Below are 17,395 nucleotides of genomic sequence, written 5' to 3'. Positions count from 1 at the left end.
TTATCTCTCCTATAGTACCAAGAATCTTATCCAACGATAACATATTGTGTCCAAGAGGCTAAATCTCAAATGGTGGTCAGTGGCTCAAATGCTGAATAAAAAATGTCCCCTTGATATGAAAAGGGTTGAAAACCACTGGCGTAGATGACAAATGTTAAGGTCAGTCAGTCTGGCCATGGTGAATCTATTCTATAAATCTATTCTTACAAATGATCATACACAGTGAATATTCAGAATATACAACGTATGAACATTGTGAGAGGAATAAGTGTAATATCACTTTTACATGAATGAGCGGACACAGATTAATATTGAAAACATTTATTATGTATACAAAAAAATAGTTCAATAGTAAGTGTAATAATCATTATGAACGAACAAACTGACATTTGGCATGCTCCCCTCCCCCCCATTAACAATAATGGATCTCTATGACAGTGATTAAGAGATGGGCATATGGACTCAATGTTTATTCTCTTCACAAATGAAATCATTCCTATTAGCCAGATAACCCAAACTGTTAAATAAACTGATAAATAAGAACCAATGATCAAGTAAATGATTTAGAAATGATTCAGGAAAACGAGTTAATTCCATAATAGTATATCTTTTTTTTTTCTTCCTGAAATGTCTCCCAAGGAGTGTACGGTATACCGTAAAAGAAATGACGGTAAAGTCACAGCCTGTCTGCCTGTCATAGTTTGGAGCAATACTGCTCTATTATTAACTTGCCAGTGGAGTTCATATTTTAAGAAAATAGCTTAATGATAATCACAGTCTAGGGCTTCACATAATCTATAAAACTATTGACTCTGAAATCATCTACCATAAATGCCTGTGGTGTGACTGACTCACTTCCAATACAAAACTAATCACAAACTATTTAGGTGAAATTGTACGACGGTCGGATTTAAACCTTTGTACGTTTGCCCAGAACATTATATGAATAATTCACTAACTTCCTGAGACCCAGTGTCACAAAGAAATACCAGTACTAAATATATACTGTAGGGACCACCAAGTATAAACCTACAACCAATACTTTAACAAACACTGGTTATTATGCCAATAGGCCTTTTTATACTACAACTTGTGGATGGTTTTGAAAATGTTCCTGGATAGCGGCTTGCTAGCCATTATTTGTCATCACATGACAGAAGCAGTCATGTCAATGACCAATTCATTTTCAGCGGTCAGTCATCTTTGATCAGCCCAGAATGTATAAGTAATCTGGCCAACACGTATATCACACATCCATCAACACCCAAACTTAATCACCCCCAGAGACCCTGACAATACAAAACTAAAACATTTAATGTAAACAAACTGATTACATTAACAATAACCCTATCAAAAACAAGAATATTTAGTAATGCAAAGCACTGCATTCAAACACACAATAGGAAAAAAAATCTGTTTCCCCAGGCCAATATTATTAGTTAGAAAAACAACTGAGGCAAAGCAGCTTCAGTTTATACTTCAATCATTCAGATAGACGGAACACTTGTGATCCAATCAAAATGTTTTTTTTTGTGTTGCTATCCATTTGCAGTTGTGGTGATTAGGAGTAAGCCCCACCCCGTCACAGCTTACATTCACCAGTGTGGAAAAAGTCATACAGTTTGCCACAAGTTTTTAGTGGTAGCCATGTTTACACCTAACTGTGCTTCATGGCGGTTGCCAAAGTATATTTGGCATTCTTTTGACCAATATTTACAATGCTGGCCACCCTGCCATAATTATGCCAAACCATCAATGACTCCGTATAGAAACAGGATCCATTTCCGCTGAAAAGGTCAGCCATTCTGTCCTACCACAATCACGGTTTAAAAAAAATATATAGTGATTTCTTTAACAGTTTAAATGTCTGATAAACATGTTTTTTTTTCAGATATCACTATGCGTGAGTTAACTTTAGGGCCAGGCTTTTCTAACACACAATGTTTATTTATTTTTTAAAGAAACCCATGATTTGATCATCATGGTAGCATCACAGCTTCCAGCAGGGTGTGAGATCAGAGAGGCCTAGTCAATGAGGCGTTACAGTACATGATTCAGCACCGTGCACAGGCTGATGGAACTCTTAACACAGATAACATTCAATGTCCAAGCAGACACACTTATGAGTCAGACAGATTGTTGACCCGATTGCCAATTTACATTCCCAATTCTTTCACTTTCTTCTTTGGTCTCTCAATATTACAATCTTCTCAATTCAGAGGTCCGTCCCTTCGTTTCAGGACTACGTTTTATCTTTTAAATCTAATATAGCAATAGAACAAATGAACGCATTCAAAAGAATGCCAGTTTTTTACAAATTTCCATGAATTCCAACAAAACAAAGCCACCCCTCTCGCTCCACCGTGCTGGATCCGATGCTGCCAGGCATTCTAACTCTTGCTGAGAGTTTAATATCACCCAAAGGCCCCCCCAGGCAGGCAGCAGGGTGACTGTCTGAGGAGTTAACAAGCCCTTCAGTGGCAGTAATATAGACATCTTGAGGGGTGTACCGAGAACACATGTCCAATTCAGGGCACTCCCGTCATGTCTACTGAAGGGCCAGACGTGTAAGGGCAAGCCTGGTTTCCACTACAGTGCCAAAACAGGACTTTGCTTTCAATCAAGGGTCGTCCATTTACTTAGTAGAAATGGTTGGTGAGGCACCTTTTAGTTCCTAATACACCAATGGTGTTTACAGTAGTATATCTAAACATTTACTTGGCCCTGGTCTAGCCGCACTCGAGCTAGCCGTGGAAACCATGCTAATGATATCAAACTACCCAGTCACTAATGGTGCTAACGTTAACAATAGTTAGCTGTCAATTATACTACAACACACAATTGGAGGATAATCACATGATCCCACTAACCCCTCCCAAACATCTGTTCTTTGTCTTCAATTTCTCATTTATATCTTTATAGGAGACAAAGTGGCGAGATTTTAGAGCAACCAGGAGTTCAGTTAATCAAATCTAAAGGCCTTTCTTTCATTTTTTAGCCATCTTTGAGGAGACAAGGGATACAGGGTTAAAGGAAACTTTGAGGGGATATAGGAAAGAGGGAACAAGGGAAGGAAGAAAGAGAAAAGAGGTTCGGGACTGAGTTGAGGGTATCTTTTATGTACAAGTCAGGATGGTGACAACAGGTCTCATATCAAAGATTTATCGGCAGGCCAGCAACAAAAAACATGACTAGAAACTAGTTTTCAGTACTCCGGGAGAGTCTGTTGCCACCATCCGTCACCATAATGGACAGTCAAAACATTGAATTCATGACATTATAAAATAATAAAAATCAGCATTATGTTCGAGGTCCATTATCTGGGAAGCACATTATAGCATTTTCCATAAGTCAATGGATTTGCTATATTTGTTGCATTTGAACGCACCATTTGGCATTCCCCCAAATAATTAAAACAAATACTTACTATAGAGAGACATAAAATAAAAAGGTGAGCAGTGATATCTGGAAGTATACAATTATATTAATGTCCACACAGACATTCCCCTGTACTGTACTGGGCTGTTTTTTCCTCAAAAATGTTTTTGCAGTGGAATCATACTTCTGTGTAAAGTAAAGATAATCACTACATGACCTTTTATCTACAGCTAGTTTTATTCTTATTAAAGGCGGATCCAGGGTTTGAGCGGAGCAAGTAGAAACGGAGTCCATTAGAAACATGGCCAAAAAGTCCTTTTTGTCATCTTGAACTATGAAAAGACAGCGGAACGACGACAAGCAACAACAGGACAAATAGAAAAATATCTGAGTGGCTCTAGAAAACAAATTGGAAGTTTAAAAACTACCAGTGAGCGTCGCGGGGGCTTCACATGATGGCACACTCTCTGGATGTAGTCTTTCTTCCCTGGATGGTTCAATGGATAGAGAGAGAGAATGTTAACACAATGTTCCAACTAAAAAAACATGTTCTTAGAAATTAAATTACAAAGAAATATAATCCCCACAAGCATTTTAAAGTACATGATTTTGATCATTCCTTTCTTAATCTCACAATTCTATTGCAGAGGTTAACTTTGTAGAGTCGCAGTCATCGCACCATTTCATAATGATAAGCACCTTTTAAACATGGACACTTCTTGTGCTATGTGGTCAACTTTTGGTCATTTCTCAGAGGTTTTCATGTAAAAAGGAGGACAGTGTGAAACAGTTAATTTGGACTTTTTGACTATATTGGACTAGTAAATAACCCAACCCCAGCAAGGCCCAGGAACATATGGCACATTAGACCATCTGGCGTCTCAAGCATAGCATAGACATAAAAAGGTAGCCTCCTTCGGCCCTCGGGCGTGTGCTTCTCGAGAGGAGGCAAGCTTTCCTGAGATTCCTTGTGAAGCATGAGCGGAAGGGGGCGTTCGCTAGGCCAATCAATCAATGTAAACATTTGTTTTCTCATGCCATCCCTTGGATTGAACGGATAAGTCCCGGGAAGGACATGCCGTCATTGGACAGTAGTCACTTGAGTGGCAGTGACTTCCTCCTAACGCTGGAGAGACATGGCTCCAATGAACCGCGGCGGCCAATGAGGCATCCATTTCTTTAAATATCTATGGTCTCAAGGACGAACAGAAGTTTGTGAATTCTTTCAAGATTTTAAAAAGGTCAAGACTTACCCGTACCACCACTTCCTCCTCCTCCTCCTCTTCCTCCTCTCCATTCTCCATGTCCACCTGAGACTTGCTGACAGTCCTTCTGGCCACCTCCTGATAACACACGCGCACAAGCAGAGCAGGAACAAACCCATCAGAGTCAGGTTACAGAACCACAGGGGGCTGAGGTGTACAGGCAATGTTCTACACTTCTATAATATTTACAAAAAGCTTTATTGTCATTCAACAATACTGCCCTGCAAAGCCAAACGTGCAATAACTAATACGAACAATATTTTAACTGAAAATGGGTATTAAAAGTGTTTCAACTGGTCAGCCAAATGAGATATTGGCATATAAAATCAAAAGGCAAGACTTTTGGGATAGACAAATAAGTTGGTGTCTAAAAACGTAGGCACTGCACTTTGGCGTTGTAGGGCAGAATACATGAAATGGACAATTGGACGAAATGTTGTTCCACTGGCTTACTACTAGTATTAAGCCTATATAAGAGCATATACTATATCAGTAATAAAAACAGGTAAGAGACAAATGCATCATGACTAAACACAGTAAATAACTGCAGCCTGAATTGTTCATTTTTTGTATCAAATCGGTGGTAGGCATGCCATACATTTCCATGATATACCAGTTCATGCTTATTCTTCCTCGTACTGGATACAATGCTAAATGCCCACATTATCAACTATAATTGTACCAGTCTACTCCATCCACTCAAAACTAGTATAAATAATAATAATAATAAATAATAATAATTATTAAAACGTTCAATACCTCTCCATCAGAATTCACCAGGGTGGTAAGGATTTCATTTCCTGTGCCCCAGGAAGCCTGGCTCTTCCATAGCAGGTCGGTGGGGGGTCCGTGGGCCACGCCAGCATCAGCAGACCACACCTGTACAGATTAACATATTGGAGTAATTAGACCAACAGTTGCCACCTGCACAGGACGTGGAAACATAGTCGTCTCCCATACACAAATATAGTTGTGTCTATAAGAGCAACATGTCGGTCGACCAGTTGGTTACCACGACTGGACAATATAATAGCTTTGGACAAACTCGGATGTTAGAGAGAGTAGTAGAATTAACAGGTGATTTAATACTTTTTCAGATAAAATATGGAGAAACTGGGAGAGGGAGCGTATGAAATGAGTACTTGGTGAGTGACCCGTTTCATGGATAGTCCTCTTACCGTAACGGTCTGCCCAGCCTTGAGGACAAACTTTGGAGAGAACTTGTAGACAATCTCCTCTTCTCCGTCGACCTGCCTCGTCAACCGCCAGCTACCAAGGGGTTGGTCCTGCAACACACAAATCTGTTATTGGCCCGAGAAACAACGGTATCTTCCCATGTAAATACTAAACAATTAAAAAATCCACAATTAGTGGTACTCTGTGTATTCATGTAATAAGTTCACACCTTTCTACATGGGTAATTTTTTTGCAGCTTCTTAAAAAAGGCATATGCACCGCTGACAATGTCTTCCGCTAACTTCCAGATTTGTGTATTACCCATATTAGCAGTTTGCTAAACATGCTTAGCGACGTGTTTAAATTTTACAATTTAGGCATTTAGCAGACGCTCTTAATCCAGAGCGATTTACACTGAGCAAGAACACATGCTAATTAAATATATCAAATACATAGAAATAGTCATCAAGGATCATAAGTAAGCTAAGAACCTAACATCCGTCTAACAGTACAATCTGTGCAATGAAACTCATAAGCATACACCACAGAATGGTATTTCTACATTTCACCGACAACAAAAGATCAACAGCACTCTCGCAACTACAACTCCATTAACCCATTTTGGGCGGGAACCCTATTAGCATTATGTTATGCTTTAGCTACTGAAAAATAGCAGACCTACAATCTCATAGCGCGCCACCGAGTGGCGCGCTACGAGCGTGTATGCTATTTTTGAAAAATCGAAGAACGACTGACATAGAAACATAGCTTTTTCAGAAAACTGTCAGGATGTAGAAGACATTTTTAGAATCTGATCTCAGGTCAGAATGGGTTCATTACCTGGTCGGTGTCATTAGCCAGAGCCACAGCATTTCCGTCCATGTCGGTGGGGGATATGGTCACGGCTCCGCTAGCGGTGGCCTCCTCCGACACGAGGAGCTGGCCCTCTCCTTCCTCTCCTTCCTCCACCACCTGGCCCTCCACCTCCACCTCCACCCTCTTCCTCTTGGAGGAGTGCGAGGAGGAGGAGCCCGTCACCCTGGACACGGTCACGCGGCTGGACGGAGGGCTGGGAGACAGCTTCAGTCTGGAGACAAAAACATTTAAAAAACACAATATTAATAATAACTAAAAACAGGATGTTCTGAAACGGTAAGCTCCAGACATTTAATAAATAATGCTAAATAACGTGATAAAAAAGATCAGCGTGGCGAATAAAGTCCCATTCATAACACAGAGGCAACTGTGTTAAATAAAATCTGGCATGTTCGTCTCTGTATCTACTCTCACTCTTAACACTGAGTAAGCAGAGATCTATTTTACTCTGTCCAACCAATGACCAATACAATTTATAAACAATTTATAAATGTATAACCAATACAATTTATAATTCATCACGCTGGGCAAGACCTAGCCGGTTGAGTGGCTTAACCGAAGTAGTGGAATTTTGGCGTTCTCCGTGGATGAAACGATTGTTGTGATTGCGGCTGGAAAATAAAAAAATTAGTTCGACGGATGTTCCGAACACACTCTGCCTTAGGTCGTGACCAGGAATTTCTCTTCACAGAGGAGTAAGGCTGGGAACAAGGCTAATAATTTATGCACGTTCCGTTTTAAGTAGGTAAGAACTAAGGCCTTGTATATGTCTATGTGTACCGTAATTTCCGGACTATAAGCCGCACCTGAATATAAGCCGCACCAGCCAAATTTAGGGAAAATCCCATATACAAGCCGCACCGGACTATAAGCTGCACCGGACCATAAGCCGCAGCTACGTTAGCTCAGAGCCTGAGATGGCTCTGCGTTAGCTGTAAAAATCCATAGATTAGCCGCACCGTTGTATAAGCCGCAGGGTTCAAATCATGGGTAAAAAGCCGCGGCTTATAGTCCGGAAATTACGGTATATGTCACATATGTGTGTGTGTGTGTGTGTTTGTAACAGACATACCTAGACTCTTCTCCCTCCAGCAGTTTCCTGTAGGCGTTGATCTCCATGTCCAAGGCCAACTTCACATCCAGCAGCTCCTGGTACTCGTTGAGCTGGGAGTTCATCCTGTCTCTCAGCTCGCTCATCTCGTATTCCTTAGTCTCGATGGCCCTGCGGTGCTTGTCTCTCTCAGACGACAGGAGGTCCTCCAGCTCTCGGGCACGCTCCTCTGAGGCCGAAGCCTAACAACACAGTCATGACATGAGAAATGTGACCAGGAACACCAAAAAACAGGAGATTGGCGGATATTGATGGGGTATGGGTGTTAAAAGGCATAGCCCAAGTTTCATTGCTCAAAGCTCTGAGACGATATTCTACAAATGTCTTCTAAATCATGACAGTCTGCGATTTTTCAATAGTTAAAGTTTCAAATAATGGTTAAAGTGGCTAAAAGCTACAGTGACAGATGCCTCCCAGGTCTCAATGTGTTAAATCCTCCTTTATTTATGACTTCATAATTGCTTTAGGCGTCATACCTGTTTCTGCAGGGCACTGAACTGGTATGCCAGAGACTCTATCCTCATGCGAGCTTCCTGCAGCTCCTCCCTGGCAGTGCTCATTGCCTTCTCATTTCCTTCTGAGGAAACCTTTGCATTCTCCAGCTAGAGGAAAGAAAAAAACAGACCGATGGAAAAAGAGAAAAGGCAGCAAAGGCAGACACTGACTGTGCAAAAACATCTGGGGTCTCCCACCTTGGATTGGTAGGTGGTTTCCAGCTCCTCCTTGTACAGAGACACCTGTCCATCGTGCTGTCTCCTCAGGTCCTGAAAGAAAAGGCACAGAAACACTTTCATGAGTTTTCAGAATTTCCCACAAAACTCAACGGCAAGTGATTGAGTCTCTCTCTAGGTCGTCCTCAGACGAGCCTTGCATCGTCGCCTCCAGTCATCCCGGTTCTCCATAGTCATACATCCGGCCAGCTCGTTGGTGCTTTGCGCTCCTGCATCTTTCTTGAGTATATCCACATTGATTGAGTAGTTACTATAATAACAAGACTACTTCTTTTTTCTCAACCTTGAATGAGACATGGCTTGTCCCAACTCCACACTGATGTCCTACCTTGTCTTTAACACAGTTATATTTACAGGTATCTCTGTAGTTTATATGTGGCGCTCTCAGTCCTTTTTTTAAACCTGTAGTAAGTGCACATTCTAATCTACAGGCTGCACTACAGTACTTGCAAGCCGCTCCAATGCTATTGCAGATTTGTGCCGTTGATTGCGTTACACATTCACGTCCCTTACTCAGATTTCTGTGAGGAGTCCAGTTATTCATTCAAGTCTTGAGGTTGCCACTGTGGCCGTCTATTCTTGGACATGAATTTAATCCGGAAGAGACTGCGAGACTGTATCTGTGTCAAAGGATCGGGTTGGTAGACGGCGATGCAAGTTTACGCAACAACATATACCCTACCCTTCACCTCAACTGCACCGGAGTGAAAATGACACACTTGTACTGACAAAGGTCTGTCAAAACCTTAAGTGCAATTTTTTAATAGTTTCATCTCCCTACATAGCATAGCAGGCATAGAGATAGTGATGGTGGCATCAATGGAGTATAAATGGTATGTTGCCCACTATACCTGTAAAGCCTGGGACAGTTTGAACTCGTAGTCCTGTCTTACTCCGGAGTCCACCTCCACAATCCTCTGCTCCTGTCTACGACGAGTCCCACGCACTTCCTATACAGCGATAAAAAGCACAGGCAAGACAGAAATACACGAGAGGGAAAGAGGTTAATGCGATGTTAATATTGTAGTATTACGACAAAAGAAAATGGCATATATTCTGTATCATCCATCAACATGACGGCACACACCTCTTCAAACATGCTCTTTCTGAACTCGAGATCCTCGCTCAGAGACTGACAGCGGTTCTCCAGGTCAACGCGCATCAGAGTCTCCGTCTCCAACTGGCGCTTAGCGACAGCATGGCCGTCCTCCGCCTGTGAGATGGTTAAAAACAGACGCTTGGATTGAGCCTCATCGATAGCAGGACATATCCCTCCATGTCGATGGTGAATCCATCTTCAATTAGGGTTGTCACTATTATTACATAATCGTCTAATTGCAATTATTTTGTCATAAATCGTGTCCATGTTGTACATTTGTCATACATAAAAAAGCAGAAAAGGCTGCCATTTCCGTTTTGTCATTATGTGCCCTATGCACTTTCAAAAATAAATTATGAAGCCTAAAAGGCAAGCAGAAATGTAATTTCTATTCATAATGCTCCAATTTCCAAGGCCGAAAACACAATAAAATAGTTAATCGCAAACAACTAATTGTCAACTTAAAACGTGTAATCATGAAAGCTCCATCTACAATCATTCGTGTCAAGTTTAGAATAGTTTGCCTTCTGTGGGAACGTGATTGTTAAATGGACACATCTATCCATACCTTGGCCAGCAGACTCTTGAGGTCGGCGAGTTCAGCAGCCAGAGCAGCGTTCTGGCTCAGCGCCGTGGACAGAGCGGCTTCACTCTGATTCAGCTGACCTTCCAGAGTGCTGGCCCGGGACATCGATGCCAACAGGTCGCCATCTTTCTTCTTCAGACTGTGTGGGAGAGACGGAGGATGAAGTGTGTTACAACACTAAAAGTATTTAAAAACTGAAATCTTCCATTGCCAAATTGCATTTGTTCAAGTTGGGAGGAATTGAAATCTCTCAAGATAGACTCCTGCTAACGGCAGAATCTGTCAGCACCACCGCCTGGAACATGTAGTGTTTTTGTTTTTGTTAGTAGGAATAAACACAGGAGGAATAAGACTAACAGAGGGGAGGAGCCAAACAGAGTTGCTATTTCAACACCAAATGGGTTCCCAACTTCCCAGATGAGATCAAGGACTGTCTAAAGAGGACGAGACTGTGCTCCATGGAAGGAAAGAAACATGCGCGGTTGAGACCAAGGAAGCTGAACGCGGAAGTGTTGGCTGCATAATAGCCCATTGCGCATGTTTCTTTCCTTCCATGGAGCACCATGGAGCAACATGGTGTCGCCCGTACGGTCTTCGTGTCTCGTCCTCTTTAGACAGTCCTTGGATGAGATGGGAGGAATTGTGAAATGTGAATATTGTGAACATAGTGTTTGAAATGGTGCTCCCTTATTTGAAAGACAGTGATAAAAGTTAAAGGAAAGTTTTCGCCAGACTACTGCTGTTATGTGCACTTTAGTGCTTCAGATGATTTATTTAAAGTGCTTTGTGCCTTTTGTACCCTTATTTATACCTCCAGTGTACCTTATGATTGATAATTTGAGATGAAAAAAAGGTCAGAATCCTGGTACATAAAGCAAGGTTCCTGTAAAACCTTATCTTATTGCCACAAGGAACTTCAATCAGTTCAGGGACTACGTCTGGTTCACTTTTATGGCAATGTTCCAGACAGTGGACAGGAAGGAGTAGCAAGTAAAACATTTTAGTAGACTGTATTTCAGACAGTTAGGCCGAGTGAATGTTATGTTTCAAGTTCCTATAAAGTCAGGACATTTCATGTCTCAATGAAATCATAACCATTCTCAACTTCCTGGCAGAGAAAGGCTACTTAGCAACCTCTCAAATAAAAGTTTTGTTTTTGTTTATTAAATTCCTTCAAAATGCGAATTGCAGTCAAGTCCACATAATCACTACTCAGATATATCAATCAGTCAAATATCTTTCTTTAGTATCATTCAACACCATCCTGCCACCCAAGTTCCCTATCAAACCCCACACAGCCCATGTCCCCTTCCCCCATACCTCGCTTTTTCCTCTCCCTTCCTCCCATCCCATCCCCCCTCTCTCCCCACAGGCCCTCTCCATAATAGGCTTAAAGACGAAGCCAAAGTCACTGACACTTCCTTCAGCTTAAATAGCTCTGCAGATATTCAGTAACCAATTCATCAATTAGTGTCCCCAAGAAGACTGATTGTAGTCTGTGGTCTAGTCTTCATAAATTGATGCTGTGATTCTACATTTTTCTTGATGGAGCAAAAACTAGAAAGGACATTTAACCAATATGTGTAGTGAGGTCATGATGACCCAATGACCCATTGTGATCTTGTAGATCAGCTATTTTCGGCGCGCCACACTGCCGTACGGTGGGGTATAAATAAACATATCCAGCGGCTCGAAGCCTTGTAGAGGCAGACACTCTATAAAGAAAGTGCATGGTAGACGGACGGTCTATCTATACAGCCCCAGCCAGTCCGCCTGATTATATTACAATCACTTTAATCATGTGCGGTAATCTCCCTCATTAAAGTGCGATAATTCCGGGAATCAATTAATTGATGTCCAATTCCAATGAAATGCAGGGCTTGCTAAGTTGTCTTTTTATAAATGCAACAAAAAGACTAGATATTTTCTCTCTACTTCAGAAGCCTGTTTTTATTTAGGCAAGAGCATTTTTTGTAAAAGAAATCCATCCTAAATTGATGAAAGCCATGTGTTTTATTAAAGTTCACGGTGTGAAGTAAACCCACAGTGAACGCTCTATTACACAAAAACCTTTGAAAACAAATACTAGAAAGCGGGCTGCAAAAGGCGGTTTGTTTCTCGATGCACCGCCTTTTTACTACAAGTACCTTATCCAAATACCATGCATTCCTGTTCCTAGGGGAGCCCCATGCTAAAAACAACCTGATTGTTGACTTTTACAAGCAGCTTTTAAGCTTAGGGCTAATTGCTCAAACCCAATGGTTTACATGACTAATTTTAACTGATCTTAATGCATAAGTATTCCTGGAATCTGCCATCATCACCTTTCATTCAAAGTGTTTTGGTCACATATACAGTGAGCTATAATGACAACAAACTTGTTGACAAAAAAATAAATGAATGCGGATAATGTATTTCTGTTACTGAAAATCCATATTTTGCCTTTACAGATATAGCCTATAATACTTGAACAAATTGGAAAACACCACCACACATTCCTTTTTTCATGCAGTAATTACATCACCCTCAGGCCATGGAAACATCTGATCAAGTTTGTAGTTGCACAATTACGTCGTACACTGTGTGTTTAGCATGGGACATTACCTGCGTGTAGTTTCATCCAGTTCAGACTGAGCCTTGCCCAGATCAATCTGCAGTCTGGCCCTCTCTTTGGCCGTCTCATCCAAAACGCGCCGAGCATCCGCAAGCTCTGCCTCATAAAGAGCCTTCAGACCCGTCACCTACACAGAGGGAGAAAACAAACACATAAGAGACAGATAGATTCAGAACATAGTATATGATTATTATTATTCACACTTTCTGGCACAGATATTGGCTGGAAGAAAAATCTCCTTTGATAAGAACTTTTACCTTTGGAGAGTTCATTGCGAACGAAGTTAGCACTAACTATAGAAGCCTATCAAAACTGTCTGTCTGTGTGTCACGCTGTAACACCACCCGCCCGCCACCAGAGGAGAACTGAAATTGAGGTCTCTGTGTGTGTGTGTGTGTGTGTGTGTGTCAGACTGCCACAACAGCTTTGTTCGCTTCCCACGTTTACGTGTCTTACTTGTAGGTATAATAACTATCAGTAATTGGGTAATTAAAAGCCATCCCTCCATATTGTTGAATGGATGGGGGGGTGGTCTCATGGTGTGAATTGGGGGTTTCAGATTTTCAATCACACAAAACAGAGGCCATTGTATTCAACATGACGATGTCAATCAAAAAAAGCACAATCCAATGGAGAGGGAGAGTTACAGGCAGTGAGGAATGTTTATTTAGCAACTTTTACAATTAATTCCATATGTATCAACTATGCAGGCATTACAAGCTGAAGCGGAGAATAAAAAAGTGATTTGGCTGTTGTCAAATGTAATTGCAGCCTTGATTTGTTGCACTGAATATTTGAGCAATACTTTTAAATGAAGGTACCGGTAATAAGCGTAACCTGTTTATTTTCTTTACCAACACCACCAACCCCACTTTCTCTAATGATTGATAAAATGCAAACATTTTATATTTTGTTGAATGTTCGAAAAGCGTGCTTCATCATCTCAAAGCAAACAATAAACTTCAACTGTCGAAACCAACTGCAAGTCAAAAGTCAGATTTTAAATTTGAATGGACGGCCGCCCCCATGCTCCGCCCATCTGGAAAGCATGTGGACAACACCACTATTGATACTACAGAGAGAGAGAGAGAGCGAAGGGGACAAAAACAGGGTGTGGAAGAGTTGGAAGTCTGTTAGGAGGGAGGTTCCCGGCCGCTAGTAGTAAGTCTACAACAACATACTGACACGGAACAGCTGTATGGGAAAGAGAAGCAACTGTGGAAGTCGGTGCAAAAAGGCGGGAAGAAAGCTTTTAAAGCAGCGATATAGAAAGAGAGGCAGGAGAGGAAAGAGGGAGAAAAGGAGGGCGGCGACGCCCGGTGAGGAATGTAGGCGAACGTAGAAAAAAGCAGCAAGGAATGTAGAGAGGAGGAGACTCTTAACTAGAGACTGGTGGAGGGGAGAAAATTACAGATGGGCAGAAGAGAGGGTTATATAGGAACAGCAAGCATTCTAAAGCTCTGGTGCTAAAAGGCAGAGCTTGGCTCGTTGCCCACGACACTTAGATTCCACCAGCACCTCCACTCGACATTGAAACAATATGGAAGAATGTTAGAATGCTGTTGTATGACTATGGGAGGCTATATGGCTGACATTGAACATTTCAAAACGCCTGGTCAAGAGTAAAAGACTAGTAACTAACTACTATTACACCTGAACAGGCGTGTGTCCACTGCCCACGCCTACTTTTAGTCGGGTCAGTGTCATGGCCCCCAAATCCAAAAGAGCATACTTTTTGTTTTCAGGGGTCAAGGAATGAACAGGATGGCCATTAACCACCCCCCTCAACCTCTCAGCTGCCAGTGAGCGTCAAGGAGGAAGGTAGTCTGCTATGCAGCTGTTCCTTGCCTGTGGTAAAAGTTACATGAATGGTGTAATTGCCACCACCAGTTCGCCTCTAGTATTATCAAACTTTACTGAATGAAGCATCTCTGAAAAGCCAGCCCAGCCCACATAAACCTGTCTTCTAGCCAAGCCCTGAGTTTTCAATCTTTTACAGATGATAGGGAGGTCAGTCCACGCCCAAATGAGGCAAAAGTAACCTGGCTATCCAGGATGTCTGGTAATCACAACAACAATATACAACTCTAAAGGAATAAACCCGTATTTTATCGAAATCAGTAACATCCTCGTTCTCAAATTCACGAAAAACAAAAGCTTTTTATTTTAATTATACAAACACGATTGCCTTTGGCAATAGCAAGGCATAGGTTTTGATAGCATCCGGAGTTTAATTAAAACGGTAAAACACAACGATTAACTCTCAAAGCCACAAATAAATATGTCGACGTACATTTCAAACAACAATGAGCTACTGCATCATCCAGTCAGTCTGCCCTGTGAGTTTGAAGGGAGCGGGGCGGGAGAGTCCCTCCCGACTCCGTCACTCCGGAGTGGACGGAGGATCATCAACGCTTCTAAAAACATGTCTGCCGTGCGTGGTGCCGGTGGGCGCGCACGACATCCCGCTCAATCCATCCTATCCGCCGGCTCCCGTTATAACCGGTTTATTAACTCTCTATTCTTAGTAAAGGGACCTCAGCTTCTAAACCTGGACCGCTTCCCCCTCATCTACGCCAAATTTCTCAGCCAAAAATAGCCGATCTACAAGCTCACCACGCGCTGCCTGGCTGTGAGCCTTTAGATACCGGTATGCTATTTTGGCTAATGTTCCCTGGTTGGTTCATGAACGGTTGAACGCGAATGAACAAGTCAATATGTCATCAATTAACACGTGCGTCTTAATGCATTCATATTAACGCATTAACAGATTATGAGTGGAAGCACCAGAGCTTTGGTTTTAGACTAGAGTGAAGACCGATGGTTGTGCACAATGTGTGGCATTAACATTAAAGTTAGCATTGTGTACTAGCCTCCCGATTTCGCAAACTATTGTCTCTTTGTTGTGGTTTGAAACCGACTCTGCGGCGTATCGCTGACTACATTGATTGATCCCTGTGTGCACTGTATTTATGTGTGTGTATGTATATGATGGAGTGTTGGTGAAAAGTTATTAGATTAGTTATTTTAAATCGCAGAGACAAGATGCAACTCTACAGGGGGAATAACCGGGATGTTTTAGTGCTGTGGTTTTCCAACCAGTGGTCCGAGGACCATCAGTGGGTCCTTGAGGGGGGTTCCAGTTGGTCCCACTCCCCAACTAAATAATGAAAAGTTGCTTAATCTCGTCAAATGGTGGTCCGTGGCTCAAATGCCAGAATGGACATAGACATTAAAAGGGTTGAAAGAGAACCACTGATATAGAGAGGGAAATACAACCGGGGTGTGTGTGTGGCTCCCTCACTGAGCTCACCTCTCTGGTGGTCACCTCCTCCTTCTCGGACACTTTGACCATCAGCCGGTCGTTCTCAAGCTCCAGGGAGCGGACGCGGTCGATGTAGACGGCCAGCCGGTCGTTGAGGTGCTGCAGCTCCTGCTTCTCCTGCAGGCGGGAGATGCGGGTGGGCGACAGCGGGGTGGAGGAGGCCGCCGCCCGGCCCGGCCCCGACGATTCACGGCTGGGAGTAGCAGTCGCCATGATAACGGATCTCTCTCTCGCTCTCTTTTTTAAAACAAACCCAAGAAAGAGTCGCTCCTCCAACCAAAAAAAGCTCACAGATTCACCGACTTTAAACTGCTTGCTAAAAATATATATAAAATCCTCGCTCGGTCCCTGGCGAACTAGTTTAGAATGAGTTTGTTTACCAACAAACCGTCGTGTGTGTAAAAAAATGAATGAAAACGCAGCGTGTTCGCCGTAGTTCCAGTTTGAAAGAGAGCTCTGCTGCCCTGCTCTCTGGCACCACTGCTAGCTCAGTGCTCTAGCGGGAACAAAGATGGCGGACTGGCTCACGCGGACCGCGCCAAAAGGGGAGACGCAAGCACTTCCGGACTCCTCGGTGGCGCGGTGGGTTATGGGAGGTGGAGTTTTGTACTTTGCCGAAAGAAAATGTTGAAAGATATTTTCTTCAGTAAAAAAAACACAGAGAGCATAACATTGTTTTATGCATCCTTAAAGGACCACTTCGCCACTTTTCAACGCATCTTCATATAATAGGTCCTCACTAATAATCATGATAAAATGGCACAATTTATTTTCTACTCCGTCTGTGTCTCATTTCATTGGGAGGGCAGTCTGCCCACAGCCCAGGGCGGTTCAGAAACCTGTCCACCAGTGACATCATCGATGGGGAATCCGATGTTCAGTGCTTTCCGAACGTGCCCCAAGCTAATAGAAACTGTAGGCTTTCTAGTCCTGAAAAGCCTGAAAAGCTTTCTAGTCCTGAAAAGCAAAAATGGAAGCCATCGTTCTCACAATCATACAAATCTAAACATTTTTGTAAAAAGAAATATTGTTTAAAAAAAATCTGCCAGTATAAACGATGATGACACAGACTACTGAGTAGAAACAAATTCAAATTGTGCCATTTTACCATGATTATTAGTGAGGACGTTATATGAAGATAGGTTAATAAGAAGTGGTCCTTTAAGTTTGTAAACTTGGTAATTTGCCCCATCTCAAACTTGCCACTCATTATTGCCTTTAGACAAAGTCGACC

The 17,395-nt window shown here is 42.3% G+C and overlaps 1 protein-coding gene across 1 annotated transcript; it reads right to left on the bottom strand.

Moving 5' to 3' along the window:
• Positions 1-305: 305 nt before the first annotated feature.
• lmnb2 (lamin B2) lies at positions 306-16,697 on the bottom strand. Its single transcript, XM_083767514.1, has 13 exons — positions 16,150-16,697; positions 12,827-12,963; positions 10,205-10,361; positions 9,625-9,750; positions 9,389-9,487; positions 8,499-8,570; positions 8,283-8,408; positions 7,768-7,988; positions 6,660-6,906; positions 5,822-5,929; positions 5,403-5,522; positions 4,632-4,721; positions 306-3,865 (listed from the first exon to the last, which is right to left on the bottom strand). The coding sequence occupies exons 1-13, from the start codon at positions 16,372-16,374 to the stop codon at positions 3,827-3,829; spliced, it is 1,767 nt and encodes a 588-aa protein (XP_083623640.1). The 5' UTR covers positions 16,375-16,697; the 3' UTR covers positions 306-3,826.
• Positions 16,698-17,395: the final 698 nt, after the last annotated feature.

This window comes from Protomyctophum parallelum, assembly GCF_964188405.1.
Source record: "Protomyctophum parallelum genome assembly, chromosome: 6".
Lineage (NCBI taxonomy): Eukaryota > Metazoa > Chordata > Actinopteri > Myctophiformes > Myctophidae > Protomyctophum > Protomyctophum parallelum.
The sequence above is the reverse complement of the archived record's forward strand: the minus strand, read 5'-3'. Positions and strand labels throughout refer to the sequence as shown.

Coding starts and splice junctions, on each gene's coding strand:
- lmnb2 (XM_083767514.1), bottom strand. CDS start 16,374: ATGGCGACTGCTACTCCCAGCCGTGAATCGTCGGGGCCGGGCCGGGCG. Junction 4,722..5,402: donor TGGTGAATTCTGATGGAGAG/GTATTGAACGTT, acceptor GTGTGTTATCAG/GAGGTGGCCAGAAGGACTGT. Junction 3,866..4,631: donor AGGAGGAAGTGGTGGTACGG/GTAAGTCTTGAC, acceptor TGAACCATCCAG/GGAAGAAAGACTACATCCAG.